Consider the following 17,643-nt stretch of genomic DNA (forward strand, 5'->3'; position numbering starts at 1 on the left):
ATTTAGGTCTGTTATTCATCAGGAATGTTACTAGCACATTATCACACAAATATTACCTACATACTGTCAGGGTTCCAAGTAACACCCCCAACGAAAGACTCCTTTGAGGCTTGAGTTTCCTCAAAGTTGTTTTATTAGAGATGTCATATTAGCACATCTGGGAAAACCTGAATTTGAAAGCTTCCAGATTTTTCCCACCCAAGTGAAAGTTTAAGTCTCTGCCCAGCACCCACATGTCCAACACATGGTCCAATCAGGCACCATCCCAACTGGAGATAACTCCGTCACACCACTCCAGGTGCACTCCAGGTAAGATGTCCTTGACTCTGAGAAAGGAATGTTATTTAGACTATGTATCCCCCATACTCTATATAATCCCATTTTCCCACAGCAGAAAATGTGGCTGGCCTGAAGTCGCAATGTAAAACATGGCTTCTAGGCCTGACACACACCTGTAATAGATTGAAAGCTTCTATTTGCAAAAGATTGAAAGCTTCTATTTGCAAAAGTTTCTGGAATTTCACCAGGTATTGTAAATAAGCTAAAATAGTTTACTTATGCAGAAAATTATTTCTTTTCAGAATCAGATAATTTAGAACCTGAAATGAATAATTTCAAGTTGAGTACACAATAGAAGACTTGAGCATCCATTTAAAATAACATTTTTGTTTCAGTATTAGATTCAAAACAATTTTACCCATTCCATTTGTAAGTCTCCCTCAAGGTTTCTCTAGAACATCCTTTCTTGGGGATGGAAAGCTTTTAACGACCCTTACTAAATAATTGGAAATTAAAACCTTATTACAAATTACTGAGATCTATTAGAAAAATCTTCATACAAAATCCTGTTTATAGACACGTTTATAAATTTAATGACGACTATTAGTCTGCAACAATATTTTATAATCAAAATTCTACAACAGTTTAAAAAAAAAACTTTATTCAATGGCTCAAATAGCAAATAAAGTTTGGTAAGGCATCCGCCTGTGACAATTGTTATTATATATGTCCATTGGCATCATAACACTTTGGTTCCCATTACACAAATAGAATGCTAGTGGTTGAACTCCTTTGCTTAGTCAGACTGAAAACAAATACACAATGAGGACCAAATCTGCTATAGCAGCCACATGAAGAAATAATTCTGCATATAACATCTACTGCAGGATGTACAAACAAAATGTCTTGAACAAATGTCCTCTAAACAGTAACATCAATAAAGTCTATTAGTTAGTACATTATGTACATATGCTGTTTATTTTGTTAGATGTAGGCTTACACAGATATATTTAAAAAGCATTTTGGAAGTCATCTTTTATACTGAAACCCCAAATTCCTAAAAGTCTCTGAGTTAGAGGTTTATCTTTAGCTCAGTTATGTTAACAGTGTGATAATATTCCTTACAATAAAGAATTGAAGACAATCTGTTTTTAATATTTTAATGACAATTTTGGAAGCATATCATCAGTATTTTGATATTGCAAAGGAAGATAAGTCAGTTGACTGATATAAACCAGATGAGTACGTTTCCATTAAACAACATATAGTAAATGTTCTCAAATCTAGAAAAAATTAAACTCTAACAACATACATATATTTCAGAATGGAACCTTATTTGTGCTTTTGAAATCCATAGTGCTACCCTACCTGAGGAAAATATTCTTCACAAATAGGCAAACATAAAATACATACAAAAGTAAATGTCAGTATCTCTGGATTAAGAAGTAAACAAACACTTCTAATTGAAATGAACTGCACCCACTTCATTTTTAAATTCAATGTATCAGTTGACTTTTACTAAAGCAATTTTCATTAAAGCAAGGAAACACAGTATTCTGGATAATTCAAGTTCCAGAGTATGGCACATTTTTCTGATCAACTGTACTGTTAGCTAGTAAAAATGCTCAAAAACTCATTACAAGATATTATTTCACAATGATGCACACATAAATGTAGTGTGTTGCAAGGAAGATATACTCTTAAATTAAGGCATATTCAAATATTGTCCTAAATTTATACCATTAATCTAGCTCCATTTACAAATGATTCCAATAGAAGCAGAGAAGATAGTCTCTTCTCTAATTTGCATAATTTTAACAGCAAAAAGGAAAGCTTATTTACTAACATGTTTAGTTTTCATTACCACTTAATTTTCAAGACAGTAAGATATAAAGTAAAAATCTGATATAAAAGTATATGCTTTAAAGAAAAACAGTAATGCTTTTTCATTCACAGTTCAAGAAACTGCCTTGGAAGAAAAAATTGTATACATTCAGAAGAACCATGGCAAAAGAAAACAAGTTATGTGGATTAAATTCTGCTTTTCTTGAAACTATTTGTTTTCAATGAAGATTTTCAGTGTTGTCCCAACCATGTCTTAAGTGGTATATTAGAATTCCCCAACTATTAAGAGTGATTTCTGCCATAACAGCCTCCAAATAGCATGCTCTATGTTAATGGATTTTATTGTGGTTGAAATAGGAAAAGAGTTTGAAACTTTGATTATAAAATGCAACATCTTTCTCTGATCCTCTTGGCTAGACTTTTCCTTTTCTTTTTTCCATTCTTTTCTTTGCTGTCTTCCATTTTTCTTGCTCTGATTTCTCTCATTAAGTCAAAAAATACCTAGGAGAAATATCAGAATCAATACATTTGATTGAATGCATAAATATAACATGTAATTAATTTCATTTAGCTATTAATTAAGCCACGGTGTATCTTTAATTCTAAATTATATGCTGAAACCTAGAAATTTTTTCGCTATGTCTCAACAGCAAAAACAAAGATCTTGCACAATTGACTATAGGTTAATGTAATAATTTACATTTAAAATTTAACACATGAAAAATACAACCAAAGAATACAGAACTAGTCTTTCAAGCTAACAGTCAATAAACTTTCAAAAAACTCATTGGCCATCACATATACTTCAAGCATTCTGTTTACTGACTCAGACTCTAGTATCTGACTAACAGAATTCTTTGCTACATAGTCACATTTTATGCAAGTCACCATACCCTTGGTTGTCTATGCTCCTTTATTCTTTTGCTCCTCTTTTTCCTAATTTTTTCCCTTGTGTTAAAAAACTGCTAATGAGAAGAAAATCAGAAAATGGGCTACCACATCCTGTCAGAAAGAGAAAGGGCTATACTTGTCCATCTCCCATTTCCAATGTTTCCTTCTCTTCCATATGAGCATAGGACAGAAATTGCTTTGCAACTAACTGCAAAGGACAATGAAGAGCAGAGTGACTCAGAAAGTCAGATGTGAGGGGAAAAAAGAAGGGACCATCTGCACCATTAATTTTATTCTCCTCCATGCCGAAGTTGTGTTCTGATCCAGCTCCCCAAACATGACATTGAGTTCTGATGTGAACTCAAAAGTTTCCTTTATTAGGAATGCCAGTATCTCTGGCAAAATTTTTATCTCACAGGCTGCCACACCTATTCATATCCGCTCCCTGCCTTTTATCCCCAGAGCTAGGGTGAGGCCTCGTTAGCAGCAGTGGCTCTTTATTCCCCAGGATCGGCCCATGGCTTTCCATTGCTCTCCCCTTCTCTGCCTTCTGCGCTTTTCCTCCTCTTCATTAACCACCTCCAAACTTGGGGGCTATTGACTCTCCCTCTGAGGGCTGACAGAGGGCCCAGGCTCTGTCCCTGTCTCTCTCTGCCAGCTCCATTCCCTCTTCCCCGTTGGAGCTCCCAGGTTGTCCTAATACTGATCCTGACTCCCACACCGCTGCCTCGACTGCTGGAGGGGCCGGTGGCGGACAGGCCAGAACAGTTGCTTTTTTATTTCCCAAACTCTTTTTCCGGGTGGAAACAATTGCAGAAGAAAATAAAGCAAATTGTAATATTGAAAAGTGGAATTATAAATTTTTATTACTTCTACTCGCTTTTTTTTAACCTATCTTTTAGATTTAAAATTTTCTAACCTGTACTGGGATTTTTATAGTCAGTATGAGAATATGTTTACTTAAAAATAATAGTTGGCAAATCTTATGTGAAGAGGATTACACAAAATGGGAAATAGCTTTTACCTTGTCAACATTAGCTCGTGTTTTAGCAGATGTTTCCACATAGTTAACATTCCATTGATCAGCTCTAGTTTTTGCTTCTTCTACCGAAACCTGTCTTCTGTCCTCTAAATCAGATTTGTTGCCAACAAGCAAAAATGGTACATTGTCATCTTCCTTTACTCTTAAAATCTGCTCTCTGGAATGAAAAAATACCACATTTTTGATCTATAAACTCATGGAAAATACAATTATTTATCTGTGATATTTTGAACTAAATATACTGTTGTAAATGTAAACAAGCTGCCAAACATGTAGATTATCATCATGTGACCATGGGGGTGGGAGTGGGTTTGCAATGTTTTGCCCCTGCCAGAAGAGCTTTACATGTGGCAAAGCATCCTGAGGCTATCCTAATTCCAGATTGTTAAACAGTCCTTTTTCCCTGGATTTGTGAAATGATATAGCCTGTTACAATGGTTATCTGGAGCAATAATCAGACATTTCAGTTATATGTAGCATTCTTGTACCATTTTATCAGTTGGTGGATGTTTACAGAATTGCCATTATAAAAAGGCAAGGAACTTATAAAACAAAAATTACCATCATTCAAAATATTAAAACACTCATCCAATTACCTGAAGTCAGCTGTAGCAGCAAAAGATTCAAGCTCTGTAATTGAAAATACACAGAGAAAACCTTCTCCGCTTCTAAAATAGTTATCACGAATTGCAGCATAATCTTCCTGTCCAGCTGTATCCAATATATCAATCTGAACTTCTTCTCCATCAAGGACCACTCTTTTTCTGTAGCTATCAGCTTTGGTAGGTTCATAATCTTCTACAAACTGTTAACAAAATAGTCAATTCCATTCTAAACAACAAAATTTTAATGATTTCAAAAACTCATTTATTGTTCAGCTGTACCCTAATACTGGTGGGAGATTATATGGTATTTATTTGTATAATGAAGTGTATAAGGCTATTTATCTTATAGAAGTGACTCAGAATGTATACAAGTGTTAAAAAATTGTTAGTTGAAAATAACTCATCACGAGAGATAATGTGTTCCAGTTCCAATAATCCAAATCTCAACAGACCCAAACACCTAAGGAAGTAGCCAGTCTTATAAAAGACCAAAAGGGCCAAGGTAATCTGTGGAATGCTGTTCAAAAAGGGAGGCAGTTACAGAAAAAGCAGGACTCCTAAGTCCAACAAATAGGGAGAAAGGCATAAATGTTTGGCCTAAATGCAGGGCTTTAAGATGACAACCAGCACCTTGAATTTCATCCCGAGCCTACAAGGAGCCAATGCAACTTGCAGAGCAGCTGTCTTATTAGACTTAAAGACAGAAGCAAAAAACTACCTGCACCACTGTATTCTGGACCACTGGCAGCTTCCAAAGACTGCAAGTTGTTATCCACAGCTGCCACCTGTTCCTTAAGGGGAGGACTTAAAATCCTCAGCTAATCTTAAATCAAATCCTGTAAATGTATGCAAAAAAGTTTTTAATCACACGATTTTCTGTTCAAACTTAGAGTCAAATTTTGACTCTTCCAAATATAACTAAAACACTCCCTCAGCTATTCTTAATTACTTATCAAGTAATTTTCAGATTGTATCTGAACTGTTTCAACCACTGATATGAGTGAAATTTATTAAGTACTGATTAATGTACTGTAATGTAATATTGTTTCAGTTGCTCTCATATACCTTGAAAATAGAGAAATTTAAAGAAAAACATTCTGAATTCTTACCTCATCATACATGAATTGTAAAGTCAATGCAGATTTTCCTACTCCCCCACTGCCTACCATAATTACTTTATGCAGAGCCAAAGAATTTTGATTTTTAGGCTTATTTGTTGCCATTTTTACCTGCAGATATTTCACACAAAGACCTAGAACAAAAGAAATTGTTTGCATTAATAGGATTTAAAATATTCAGGTTTTTTCTGTTCAACAACTCAGAATGACAGTCATAAAAGAACTACATATGGACTTCCAAATTAGTAAAATGATACATGCTATATACATAAGCAGAATAAATACTTTCCCAAAGAATTGTTGCTTTTATTGGGTTTTAACTCCTAAATATAATGTACAAATAGCACAACTAAATAACCCTTAAAGGATTGAATAAGTAGAGAATATTTGGGTGGGTGGGTGCACTTTCAAGTAAGTGTTCTGGGTGAACACTTGAACAAATCCCTACAATTTTCAGAAGTGATTTACCTTTGTTTTTTTAGGCTGACAGGAACTGGCTCAATCACCCAGCTGGCTTTGAGTAAGACAGAAGTAACTAAGGGTCTCCCAGTTTCTAGCTTGGTGTCTTAACAGCTATTCCCCACTGGCTCTCAAATGGTGAACAAGTCTACAAATGTATATAAGCATCCATCATTATTAACAATAGAACCTTATTTAGAGGCAGCATGTGTAACAGAAGAAAGCTGCCGACTTCAGAAACTGGAGATACTGTTCCAGAACGATTTGCTTAGTGCTTCACCTCAATAGAGATGAGATAAGATTTTCTCTTTACTGGAATTGCTACCCCTTCCCAGCTAAAGCCAACCCCAGGTCTGTCTGGACTCAAGCGGAGTTCCAGGTAGGCCCAGCATATCTCGCTTTGAATAAGTTTAACACTGCAGGGAAAAAACGAGCGCCTTACACGGAAAAGCCTCCATCACTTTTTTCGGCGATACAGCAGCCCTGAAACCGCCTTAACCAACCAACCAGCTACCCGCCTACACAAACAGCGTGGCGCGCCCATTGCGTTCAAGACATGGGCAAAGGGAGCGCCACGGCGGCCCGTTCAGAAGAGAAAAAGCGAGGACCAGCGAACAAGAAAAAAAGGCAAGAGCTCCGGAAAAGGGAAAGCTCTCCCTAAAGCAAGGGCTCCGCCGTCGGCCCCCAAAGGCATTCCACACCATACTTGCTCTAGGCAGACCCCCTTCTTCCCCTAAAACTGCACTGAGTTTAGAAGCGCCGTCCTCCCATTCCCCACTCAGAAGCTGAAAGGCTCAGCAGGTCGCACCCGCCCAGTTCTAGGCAGCCTACAACTGACTGCGGTGTGGAAGAGAGCACATACTTACCTGCAAGGGATTGGTCAGGCCCACCTAAGGTAGGAGATGGAAGTACGGGGCTTATAGAGGCTATCTCCGCTTTTCTCTTTAGTTCCAGATCCGCTAGGGCAAGACCGTCCCGGGTGGATTAAGGGCGACACTGACCACAACCGCTTGCTGGCAGACGCGTCTCATCAGCCAGTCGACTCCTCCTCCAGAGGGGGAAGGGAGGTGGGCGGGGCCTGAAATGTGTTTCATGTGCTTTCCGAAGGGAGAGGAGAAGGAAGATCAAGGGTGCGAATGTAGAAGGGCGTGGTGCTGCGCGAAGGCCACCAAGTGCTTTTTAAATTAAGAGGCCTCCATTGGTTATACATCCTGAGGACATGGTGATGTCATTCTTTCTCGCTCATCTCTATGGTGAATGCCTTATACTCAACAGCGCAAGAGTAATTTCGGAATCGAGAATTCTTCGAAGTGATTGTTCTCACCTGGGATTGAGGGAAAGGCAATTGTTCTCATCTGGGAATGACCCTGAGAAATTCAGAATAATCTCTAAATTAAGAAAGCGAGTAACCCCTCCCATTTTAACAGAAAAATCACTAGCAACTAGTTCAATTTAACATTCATAAAGATTTCACTATAGACTCATTTTCGCAGCTAACCAATTGCGCCCCTGGTGCGAGGACAGTCAGTGCCGGAAAGCACAGCCAAATGCCATCACTACAGCTACTCTCCCTGAACATTTTGCTGGGGGTTTCAGGAATACTATTTTACCAATTTTCTGTCACAATTTGACTTCTGCTGAAATTATAGCATGACTTTCCTGTACAGAATGGTGACTACTAAGGTACCAGTGGTAGTGCCTTCAGTTGGTCTATGGCTGGGCTTTTAGATAACCACTTTTCCCTATCACAGTCCATGCACTCATTCTGGTTTTGTCTAGGCAAGGGCCAGGCTTAGGAATAGTTTCTATAGAGGTCTAATTATTATAAGTAGTTCTTTAAAAAAAACAGGTTGACTGCTAGAAAACAAATTCCACAGAAACATAACAACTTTATTTCATTTCATTGAGACTGACAACTCATATCACATTGCTATTCCATAGAAAATCAGCTGGACAGTTCCTATTCATTTCCAGGACCATCTTTGTGCTACGGCATAGTTTAGAGCAGAGGTCAGCAATCTTATTCGTAGGGGTTGCAGACATGCAGCAGCCATAGTGTTTTGAAAGGAAGAGAAAGGAAAATTCTCATTGATGGATGAAAGTAAATCAGGAAGAAAGGAGGGGTAATAGCTTCATGTGTTTTAGCTTTTAAAAGCTATATGGATTATAAGAAGAAATTTATGGGATTTAATTTGCCCCTCAACGTGGCACACAATTAATAAAATGAAAAAGAAAACAAAGCCTCCAAGGACTGGTATGGTTTATCTGAAAAAAAATTAAGCAGCTTTTGTCTATAGAAGCAGTTCAAGCACAGAATATCTATAGTATTTCTTCTTCCCAACTTTACAATTTTAATTTTAGAAAGTTATTGGGGAATTAGAGTATTTTTGTAGTTGTATTATATGTCGTTACCTAATCAGAGAATGCAATGAAGGCAATAATTCTATCATGAATTGACTCTAATAAAAAAGTGGCCTATAGGAGTCTGATCACAGCTGTTCAAAATATTGCTGATAGTTTACTACATACCACAACATAGGGAGGAAATCAATGCAATCACAGCTCCTCCACCTATTAGTGGGTGCTGCTTAAGGATTAAAATGTGCCATTAAGCAAGATAGCTATGTGTTTATCCTGCATTCACAGTTGAGGAAACAGAGCAGGGTCATAGTACACCAAGAAGTTGCTGGAGGAATTTAGTGTTTTCAGGATGGACCATAACTATGACCACCCAGCACCCTCCCCCCAATTCCCCAACCCAGTGTCCAATCTGCAACTCCCTAAGGTGTCATGGGTGCATCTTCAAACAGCCTCATCAAGTTGGATTTGTGAGACGGTTGGCCTTGATCAAGTCCAAACATCAGTCACCAGCATGCGCAGAAGATGGTGAGAACAAGACTCCTCCAGTACAATATTATTCCCTTCCCCAATACCATTCCCCCCCTCCTATGGCAGCCGATAGTAAGCAAGCATAGCAAAGTAAGCAAGTAATTAAAACAGAGGCTGACAGTATTACTTGGAGACTTGAAATTCATGCAAGGAAAAATATAAAGGGATATTAAAATATGTCAGGGATGGAGTGTAGACCATATTATTTTGAGGAATGACATATTTGATTTCTCCTTCATAAGAAAAGTCTAGAAGTTTACAAGTCATTCTGAGCTACCTCGTTGAGTTTTTGTTTTTTTTACTTTTGCTTACTAAATAAAAGTGAGGGAATTATCATGTAGCTGTAGGTTTTCAAAGGCTTCTGCATAGAATCTAACAATGAGTCCTGTGGGAACTGGCCACTCTTGGGGTCCCTCTACTGTCATTATGAAGAAGCTGCTGGAAGCTTGTAAGAGAGTGTAGAAAGTTAGCACCCATCTTTTTCCTAGAAGAATGAAATATTCTAGGAAATATTAAAAAGGTGAAATATTATACCTCCCTGGATGAGAAAAGCAGATACATGCTCTTGGAAAGCAGCCCCCACCTGTGTTAATAGCCCCAGGAAGGCTGGGCCAGCTTATCTACAACACAAAAGATATTCACCAGCAGGGCGTAATAGGATTAGCCTTCTACCCACCTCACCACATGGCATCTGGGAAGATTACATCACCCAACAAGATTCAACCAAGCCTGGGACTCAAGACTGTCAGTGTGTATGAGAGTTCATGACTGGCAGAGACATGGTAACAAGGTCAGCCAATGAAGCGATATGGCAATTATTCCCCTGTCATGGTCAGATCACTCACTTCTCCGACTTGACTTCCCTGGTGCTACCCCCCGCTGCGGGGAGGCGGAACCGGAAGGTATTAGATGGTTCCGCCCCAAGCGCCTGATGGAACCAGATAAGTTCCAGACGGAGCTTGGGCCACCTCCTGTAGACCTGACCCGCCCCCGGGTGGAGGACCTGGTAGACGCATGGAATAGTGCGACTACCGGGGCCCTAGACCGAGTGGCGCCTTTGCGGCCTCTCCTGCGGCGACGAACCACCCTGGCCCCTTGGTTTACCGAGGAGCTAAGGGTGATGAAACGCCACAAGAGACGCCTAGAGAGTCGTTGGAGATCCTCCCGTTCCGAATTTGACCGAGCACAGGCACGAGCCTATTTGAGGACGTACCTTGTGGCACTAAGAGCGGCCAAACGTCAACATTGTGCCGCACTTATTGCGTCCGCAGATAACCGCCCTGCCGCCCTGTTTTGGGTGACTCGCTCCCTCTTGTCTGAGAGGCCGCGGGAAGCCCCCTTACAGGGCAGAGCAGAGGAGTTTGGGAAATATCTACAGGACAAAGTCGCTCAAATCCGGATGGGATGGGCCCCTTTCAGTGGTCCAGTGGAGGCGCCCGAGGCGAGTCTTGAGGGACCACTCTGGGAGGAGTTTGACTCGGTTGCCATCGAGGATTTGGACAGGTTGCGTGGACGTTTGCGACCTACCACATGTTTATTGGACCCGTGTCCCTCCTGGCTTGTACTGGCATCCTGGGAGGTTACACGCGACTGGCTCCTGGGCCTAGTGAACGCTTCGTTGGGCGAGGGGTTTCTGCCGGCCGCCTTGAAAGAGGCGGTTGTGAGGCCCCTGCTCAAGAAGCCTTCCCTTGACCCAACGGACCTAGTCAATTATCGTCCAGTCTCCAACCTTCCCTTTTTAGCGAAGGTTGTAGAGAGTGTGGTGGCACAACAGTTTCCACGTCACCTGGAGGAGAATGATTATCTAGACCCGCGCCAGTCCGGCTTCCGACCCGGGCACAGCACGGAGACGGCCTTGGTCGCGTTGGTTGATGATCTCTGGAGGGCCAGAGATAGGGGTTGTTCCTCTATCCTGGTCCTATTAGATCTCTCGGTGGCGTTCGATACCATCGACCATGGTATCCTGTTGCACCGACTAGAGGGGCTGGGAGTCAGGGGCACCGTCTTACGGTGGTTTGGCTCCTACCTCTCTGGCCGGACACAACGTGTGTTGGCAGGGGAGCAGAGATCGACCCTGAGCCCCCTCACATGTGGGGTGCCACAGGGGTCGGTGCTCTCGCCTCTCCTGTTCAACACATATATGAAACCGCTGGGCGAGATCATCCGTGGTTTTGGGGTGGGATATCATCTGTATGCTGATGATACTCAGCTATACATTTCCACCCCGAACCACCCCAACGAGGCCGTTGAAATGATGTCCCGGTGTTTGGAGGCCGTACGGGTCTGGATGGATGGCAACCGACTAAAACTCAACCCTTCCAAGACGGAGTGGCTGTGGCTTCCGGCCTCCCGGTTCAACCAGATGCTTCCATCTCTGGCCATTGGGGGCGAGCAACTGGCCCCCGTGGAACGGGTGCGCAATTTGGGCGTCCTCCTGGATGCCCGGCTGTCCATGGATGACCATGTAACAGCCGTGGCAAGGGGGGCGTTCCATCAGGTTCGCCTGATGCGCCAACTGCGCCCCTTATTGGACCGGGATGCCCTACGCACAGTCACCCACGCACTGGTGACGTCTCGCCTGGACTACTGCAATGCTCTCTACATGGGGCTTCCCTTGAGATGCACTCGGAGACTGCAGTTGGTCCAGAATGCGGCCGCGCGGGTGATTATGGGGAGGACTAGATACTCCCCTGTAACACCTCTCCTGCGCGAGCTGCACTGGCTTCCTGTAGTCTACCGAGTGCGTTTCAAGGTTTTGATTACGATCTTTAAAGTGCTTCATGGCACAGGAGCTAGTTACATGCAGGATCGCATCCTGCCCCATACATTCCTACGACCAATCCGCTCACACAGAGAGGGACTTCTTCGGGTGCCGTCCACTAAACAGTGTCGGGGGGCGACACCCAGGAGCAGAGCCTTCTCTGTGATGGGCCCAGCCCTGTGGAATGACCTCCCCCGTGACATCAGGATTACTTCCGATCTCCGCTTCTTCCGTGTACAGCTGAAGACCCACCTCTTTCAATTATCTGGCCTGGCTCAACCGTAAATTTTTTCTTATTCCTCCTGACAGTCCTTTTAAATTTTTAAATTGTGTTATTATTAATGGGGTTTTTTAATGGTGATTTTTAATTGTCCAAATGTGATGTAATTTGTTACCTCCTCCGTGCATGTATGTCTTTGTATATGTGTGTATTTGGATGTTTATGTGTTTGCACATATGTTTTATGTTTTTATATGTCTTATTGTACGCCGCCCCGAGTCCTGTGTGGAAAGGGAGCGGCTAATAAATTCAAATTTATTATTTATTATTATTATTAACTAGGTCAGCCAATGAGGGCTGTTCAGAAAGTGAAACAGTATTTGCTGTGTGAGCAACAAGGAGACAGCAAGAGGCCTGGGTATGGTTTAGCTCAGGGATGGCGAACCTTTTTTGGCTCGCGTGCCATAAGTGGGGGGAGCGCAGCGGGGTTGTGTGCGAGCATGCTGCACCCATAATGCAATGCGTGACCCCCCCCAGTGCTCATGCACGCACTACAGGTGCGACCCCCATTTTTGCATGCTTTTTTCGCCCTCCCCAGGCTCCAGAGGCTTTATAGGAGCCTGGGGAGGGCGAAAACAGCCTCCCCGCCCCCCCTGGATGCCCTCCGGAGGCTTCAGAGACCTTCAGGAGACTTCCCTGAAGCCTTCGGAGCAGTCAAAGTGATCCTTTGAGCAAACCGGAAGTCCATTCCTGAACTTCCGGTTTGCCCGTAGGGTTGGTTTTTTACACTCCGGAGGCTTCATGGAAGCTCATGAAGCCTCCGGAGGGCCTCCTGGGGGTGGGGGAGGCTCTTTTTCGCCCTCCCCAGGCTCCTATAAAGCCTCTGGAGCCTGGGGAGGGCGAAAAATGGCTTATAAAAAGGGTGAATTCAGCTGGCCAGCGCGCACATGCACGCTGACCAGCTGACAGGGCAGCACCTCACGTGCCCTGACAAATGGCTCTGCGTGCCACCTGTGGCACGCATGCCATAGGTTCGCCATCACTGGCTTAGCTCAATTGTTCTATACTAAAGCTGCACTCTGTGCTGAGCTCAAAACTAGTCTGCTGCTCTGAACTGAAACTGAAACTTCTCCATAGAGGTAGAGATAGCATCCAGACATTGTTTGACATTGTCTGCTCTCGGATTGGCCTGAGTCTGATTAAAGATAATTAAAACACACTCCTGTTGCCAGATATATCCAGCTTTCAACTCAGTCCACTCCGAAAGGACAGGATGTGCCATCTAGCTTCTCCTCAATTATATAGTTGTTGGACTAACTCTAATAAATGTTTTTTTGAACATTTCATCTTAAATGTGATTGTGAGTACCTGTATTTTCGCTGACAGAAGTTTTGCATAATGTGGTGTTGAAAGGCCTTGTCCCCACTAGCCTGCCCTCATTCATTGGGGCAGTTAGGCATCTGGCCATAAGGTGGAAGAGAGCTTAGCGCTCTTTGTCCATAGCCTGGGAGTGAGCCACCTAATGCATTTGGCTCGGCTACAGAGCTCCACCTTCTTTAAAGTGTCTCCACTTGACTGATTGTGGGCTGCAGTGTTACAATAGATCAGGGAGAGAGATGTACAGGGCTTTAGAGCACTTGTAAGCCCCTTGCTGCGCTAGTGGAGAGAGAGAGAGACATAGTGATCATCAGCTGGCTTTCGCAATAACTGAGAAGCCCTAAAGAGCAGCGGGGTGGAGAGCAGCAGCAGCACTGCTGGTTGGCTCCCTTTGATCCCTTGTGATCATCTACAGACATGGGGGAGCCAGCGGTAAGAGCGCCAGTTTTCTAAGCCTCAGGGTCGGGTGTAATTACCCGACCTAGTTTCATTTCTGAGAGGCGGTGGCAGCAGACTCACAGAGTTGATTCTCACTCTGTGGAGACAGTCCCTATCAAAAAGGATGCAAACCACCATTTTGAATCTCTTGCTCACTTGGAAAAGGTACGAACATCATTTTGTTCCAGTAACTGCCAGGCAACAAAAGGAAATGGTGGAGGCAAGTGGCGCTGGAGTGTTTGGGGACATGGACAGGGGTGACCAGTAGCAGGTCCCAGTTTGCTGACAATGACCCAGGCTCCTCTCCCCCTAGCCTTACCATCTATATCCCAGGGAGGAGAGGAGGCAAAAGGAAGTTGTAAGAAGACTTTTAAGTCTACTAGCATGACCTCCAAGTCAAAGAAGGCCTCAAAATTGGCCAGTAAGTTGTCAAAGCATAAGGAAAAGTCTGAGACTCAGAGGTTGCATTCTTCTGCCTTATGGGCAAGCATGGTCAGCCCCTGAACTCCCGTTCTCTTCAGTTGTCCCCATTGAGGATGGAAGGAGATCTGAGCCTCTTCAGCCCTTTGTTTCCTATCAGTACATCTGGACTCTGGGGGTCTGTCCCTGATCTCCATAGCTCCAGTGTAGCAGGAGGCCATGGCAGGACAGCGGAGGCATCGTTCACGTCAGGCTCCACTCTGAATTGCAGATGAATGCTATGTCCAGTCCTAATTTGCAGACCATCATTGCAGATGTCATTAAGCAGGGCATAGAGGCAGTGCTACAACAATGCCCTGGTAAGGAGCCAGCTGTGGTTCCTGCAGTTCTTCCACTGGGGGAGGCAACTCAGGCTGAGGTCAAGGACAAGTCCCCAGGTCAATCTCCCCATAGACAATCTCCAGGTTCTGAGGATGGCGAGATTAGGGATGCGGATTTATCAGAAGATGAGGGCATAATCCCGCAGAAGCCCACCTTCTCCGGACTATTTCAACCTTCACTGTTTAAACTACTATTGGGAAAGGCCAGGGCCTTGGCAGATTTTGGGGGACAGGTTGCAGTGCTCACGGCCATGACGTCCTCTACGTTGTCTAGTTCCCTGTTTACCAAGCAAAAGATAGAGGCAGAGACCATCCCAGTGCCTCAACTGTTTGTTGGCATGGTACAGCGACAGTTGTCAGCCCCGACATCTGGCCTGTTGCCTTCCACCATAGACAAGCACTTTTACAATGTGGCAGATGAGCTTGACAAAGTCCTTCAATTGGCTTCCATCAATGCCCCGGTAGCAGCCCTTTACACGACTACCACCATGCGGGGATGACAGGAGGAGGTCTTCAGTTTAAGGACAAGTGGGCCAACTTGACCCTTCAGCAAGAACATCAGGCGGACACCAGGCTTGGGCGGTTTGAGCGTCCACGGCGGCTTTGTTCTTCTCCAGATCCAGCCTTTTCTGGCCTCAGCAATTGCAAGAGGAAATTTCGGTGACTGATTCCAGAGCCCACCAGATCGTTGCTGCAGTCCAATTCACCTCTCACACCACCCTCAACACCACAAGATTTGCATCCAGGGCCATGGCATCCTCAGTCGCTTTTCACTGCCTGCTTTGGTTACGGCAGTGTCAGGCAGGAATGCAGCACAAGTGGCGCTTGGCATCTGCACCCTACAGTGGAATTTGGGGAATCCCTTACTTCTTTGTTTATTGAAAACAAAGATAAATCTAATGAAGGGGTTCCTCCACCTGACTCCCTATGCCAGAAGGCAGTTCCTTTCGTACCCCTGATTACGCCAGCTCAGGTTTCAGGGCCCAGGGGGGTTATACCCAGAGGCAAAGACAGCAGGCACACAGAGCTACAAGGGAAACCAATCCAAGCAGCCCTTTCAATCAGAGGGGGCTGCTATTACCGTAGACCCTAACCAGCATATGGCCCAGATTCCCATTGGGGGGCGTTTTTGTATATTTCACGGACTGGTGGGATGAAACCACTTCTTCTTTTTTGAAATTTTTGAAATTGTTTTAAATAAACAAAAACACAAAAAAGAATCATCCTTCTTTACATCCTGTCGAAAGCATGTCGATAGGTTGCAAACAGTTTTGTGCATTTCTATCATAATTATTACATATATTTCCTTCCCATTGAATAATGCATTTTACATCTAAAATCTTCATACATTTTACTATCAATACAGCACCATTCTCATTTAACTATAATTATTTAAACATGCTTTTATCTGATATCATTTGCATTCAAAAACATAACCACCCACTGGCATTCATTGGCAATCTCAACAAACCTCCTATAACATTACATCTTATAACATATTCTAAGAGAAAAAAAATCAATTAATAAAATATCTAAGCATTTCCCCTCCTTTCCCTCCCCCAATTCACCATTTAAAGCTTTTATACAATTGCTTTTACCAATGCCAACACATATAAGTATCTTTAAACATTATCTGTTAACATTTCTTTAATTATTATTGTAATTAATTAAGAATTATTTATTATATATATCACATCTCCTGTCATCCGACCCAAGAAGATTTACATTTTTATACATAATCTAAACAAGGATTTGTTAATAAGCTTTATAAATCTTTTTCCCAGGTCCCAATTTGCAATTTATATCCAAATGGCTTTTACTAGTCAAAATCATTATTTCATTATTATTATCATTATTAGCATAGGTAACTAAGGATTATTTACTATTTATGTCACCTCTCCTCTCATTAGACCCAAGATAAATTTACTTCTTTATAACAAAATCTCAAAAGTTTATTAATAACATTCATAAAAAAAAATCCCCCCCAGGTCCCAATTTGCTATTTATATCCAAGTTGTTTTTGCTGATTAGAATTATTATTTCATTATTATTGTCATAATGTATTACTTTTTAACGAATAAACATTTAAAAACAATCTTTAAAAAGTCTATAAAATATTAAGGTTCCTACCTATTAATCACCAATAATTAATTAAATATTTATCATCAACATTCACTATCAACCTGTATCTTTCCAGTAGAAAAACAATCTTGTCCCTTTTGCCAGTTGTTGAGTCAATCTTCTTATTAATTATTTAATAAGCTTTTTATAAACTTCTCTCTGCACTTTTTTGCTTGAAAGATCTCTCAAAAAGCCTTGTTGCCCTTGAACTAGTATTAAAATTAGCATGTCTCTGATTAAACACATTTCTGAAACAGTTTCTCTTCTTAATTCCATCATCATCACTTCCCCACCCCCTCTGTATCTTTTTTTTTTATCTTTAAAATTTTATTGGTTTTAAAAGTTTTACAAGGAAAAAGGGGTTAAGAAGTTATGGAACATTTTGACAGCCACATCGTGCGGGGGGGGGAGAAGCCCCCCCCAGGTCTCGCAACTTTTACAAAAAAGAAGGATAAAAAGTTATGAACATTTACATAGATATTAGCAGTTTTAGGTTTAACACAAAATCATCAATATGTTTCAATCATTTTACTTTTGTCACTTCCTTAAAAGTACATTGTAACAACATTTGCAATAGTGTTTCAATTCACTTTTGTGATCTGAGTCTTCTTGTTGTCGCATCCTCCTCCCCCCCGTCCACTGGCAGAGCCTCAGCCCCTCCCTGCTTTGTTTCTTGTGTAGCATCCCCCATGTCACCTAAGAGAGCACTGTGTTTTTTCGTGAAAGCCTCTGCTTCCGCAACTGTGTTAATTCTAATTCTACTGCTCTCCCAAAAAATCAACATACCTTCTAAACCAAA

The 17,643-nt window shown here is 42.3% G+C and overlaps 1 protein-coding gene across 1 annotated transcript; it reads right to left on the reverse strand.

The window, feature by feature from the left end:
* Positions 1–923: 923 nt before the first annotated feature.
* RALA (RAS like proto-oncogene A) lies at positions 924–7,254 on the reverse strand. The gene is made up of 5 exons (XM_081933162.1): positions 7,106–7,254; positions 5,772–5,914; positions 4,654–4,862; positions 4,040–4,214; positions 924–2,625 (listed from the first exon to the last, which is right to left on the reverse strand). The coding sequence occupies exons 2-5, from the start codon at positions 5,883–5,885 to the stop codon at positions 2,503–2,505; spliced, it is 621 nt and encodes a 206-aa protein (XP_081789288.1). The 5' UTR covers positions 5,886–5,914; positions 7,106–7,254; the 3' UTR covers positions 924–2,502.
* Positions 7,255–17,643: the final 10,389 nt, after the last annotated feature.

This window comes from Natrix helvetica (assembly GCF_964273705.1).
Source record: "Natrix helvetica genome assembly, chromosome: Z".
Taxonomy (NCBI): domain Eukaryota; kingdom Metazoa; phylum Chordata; class Lepidosauria; order Squamata; family Natricidae; genus Natrix; species Natrix helvetica.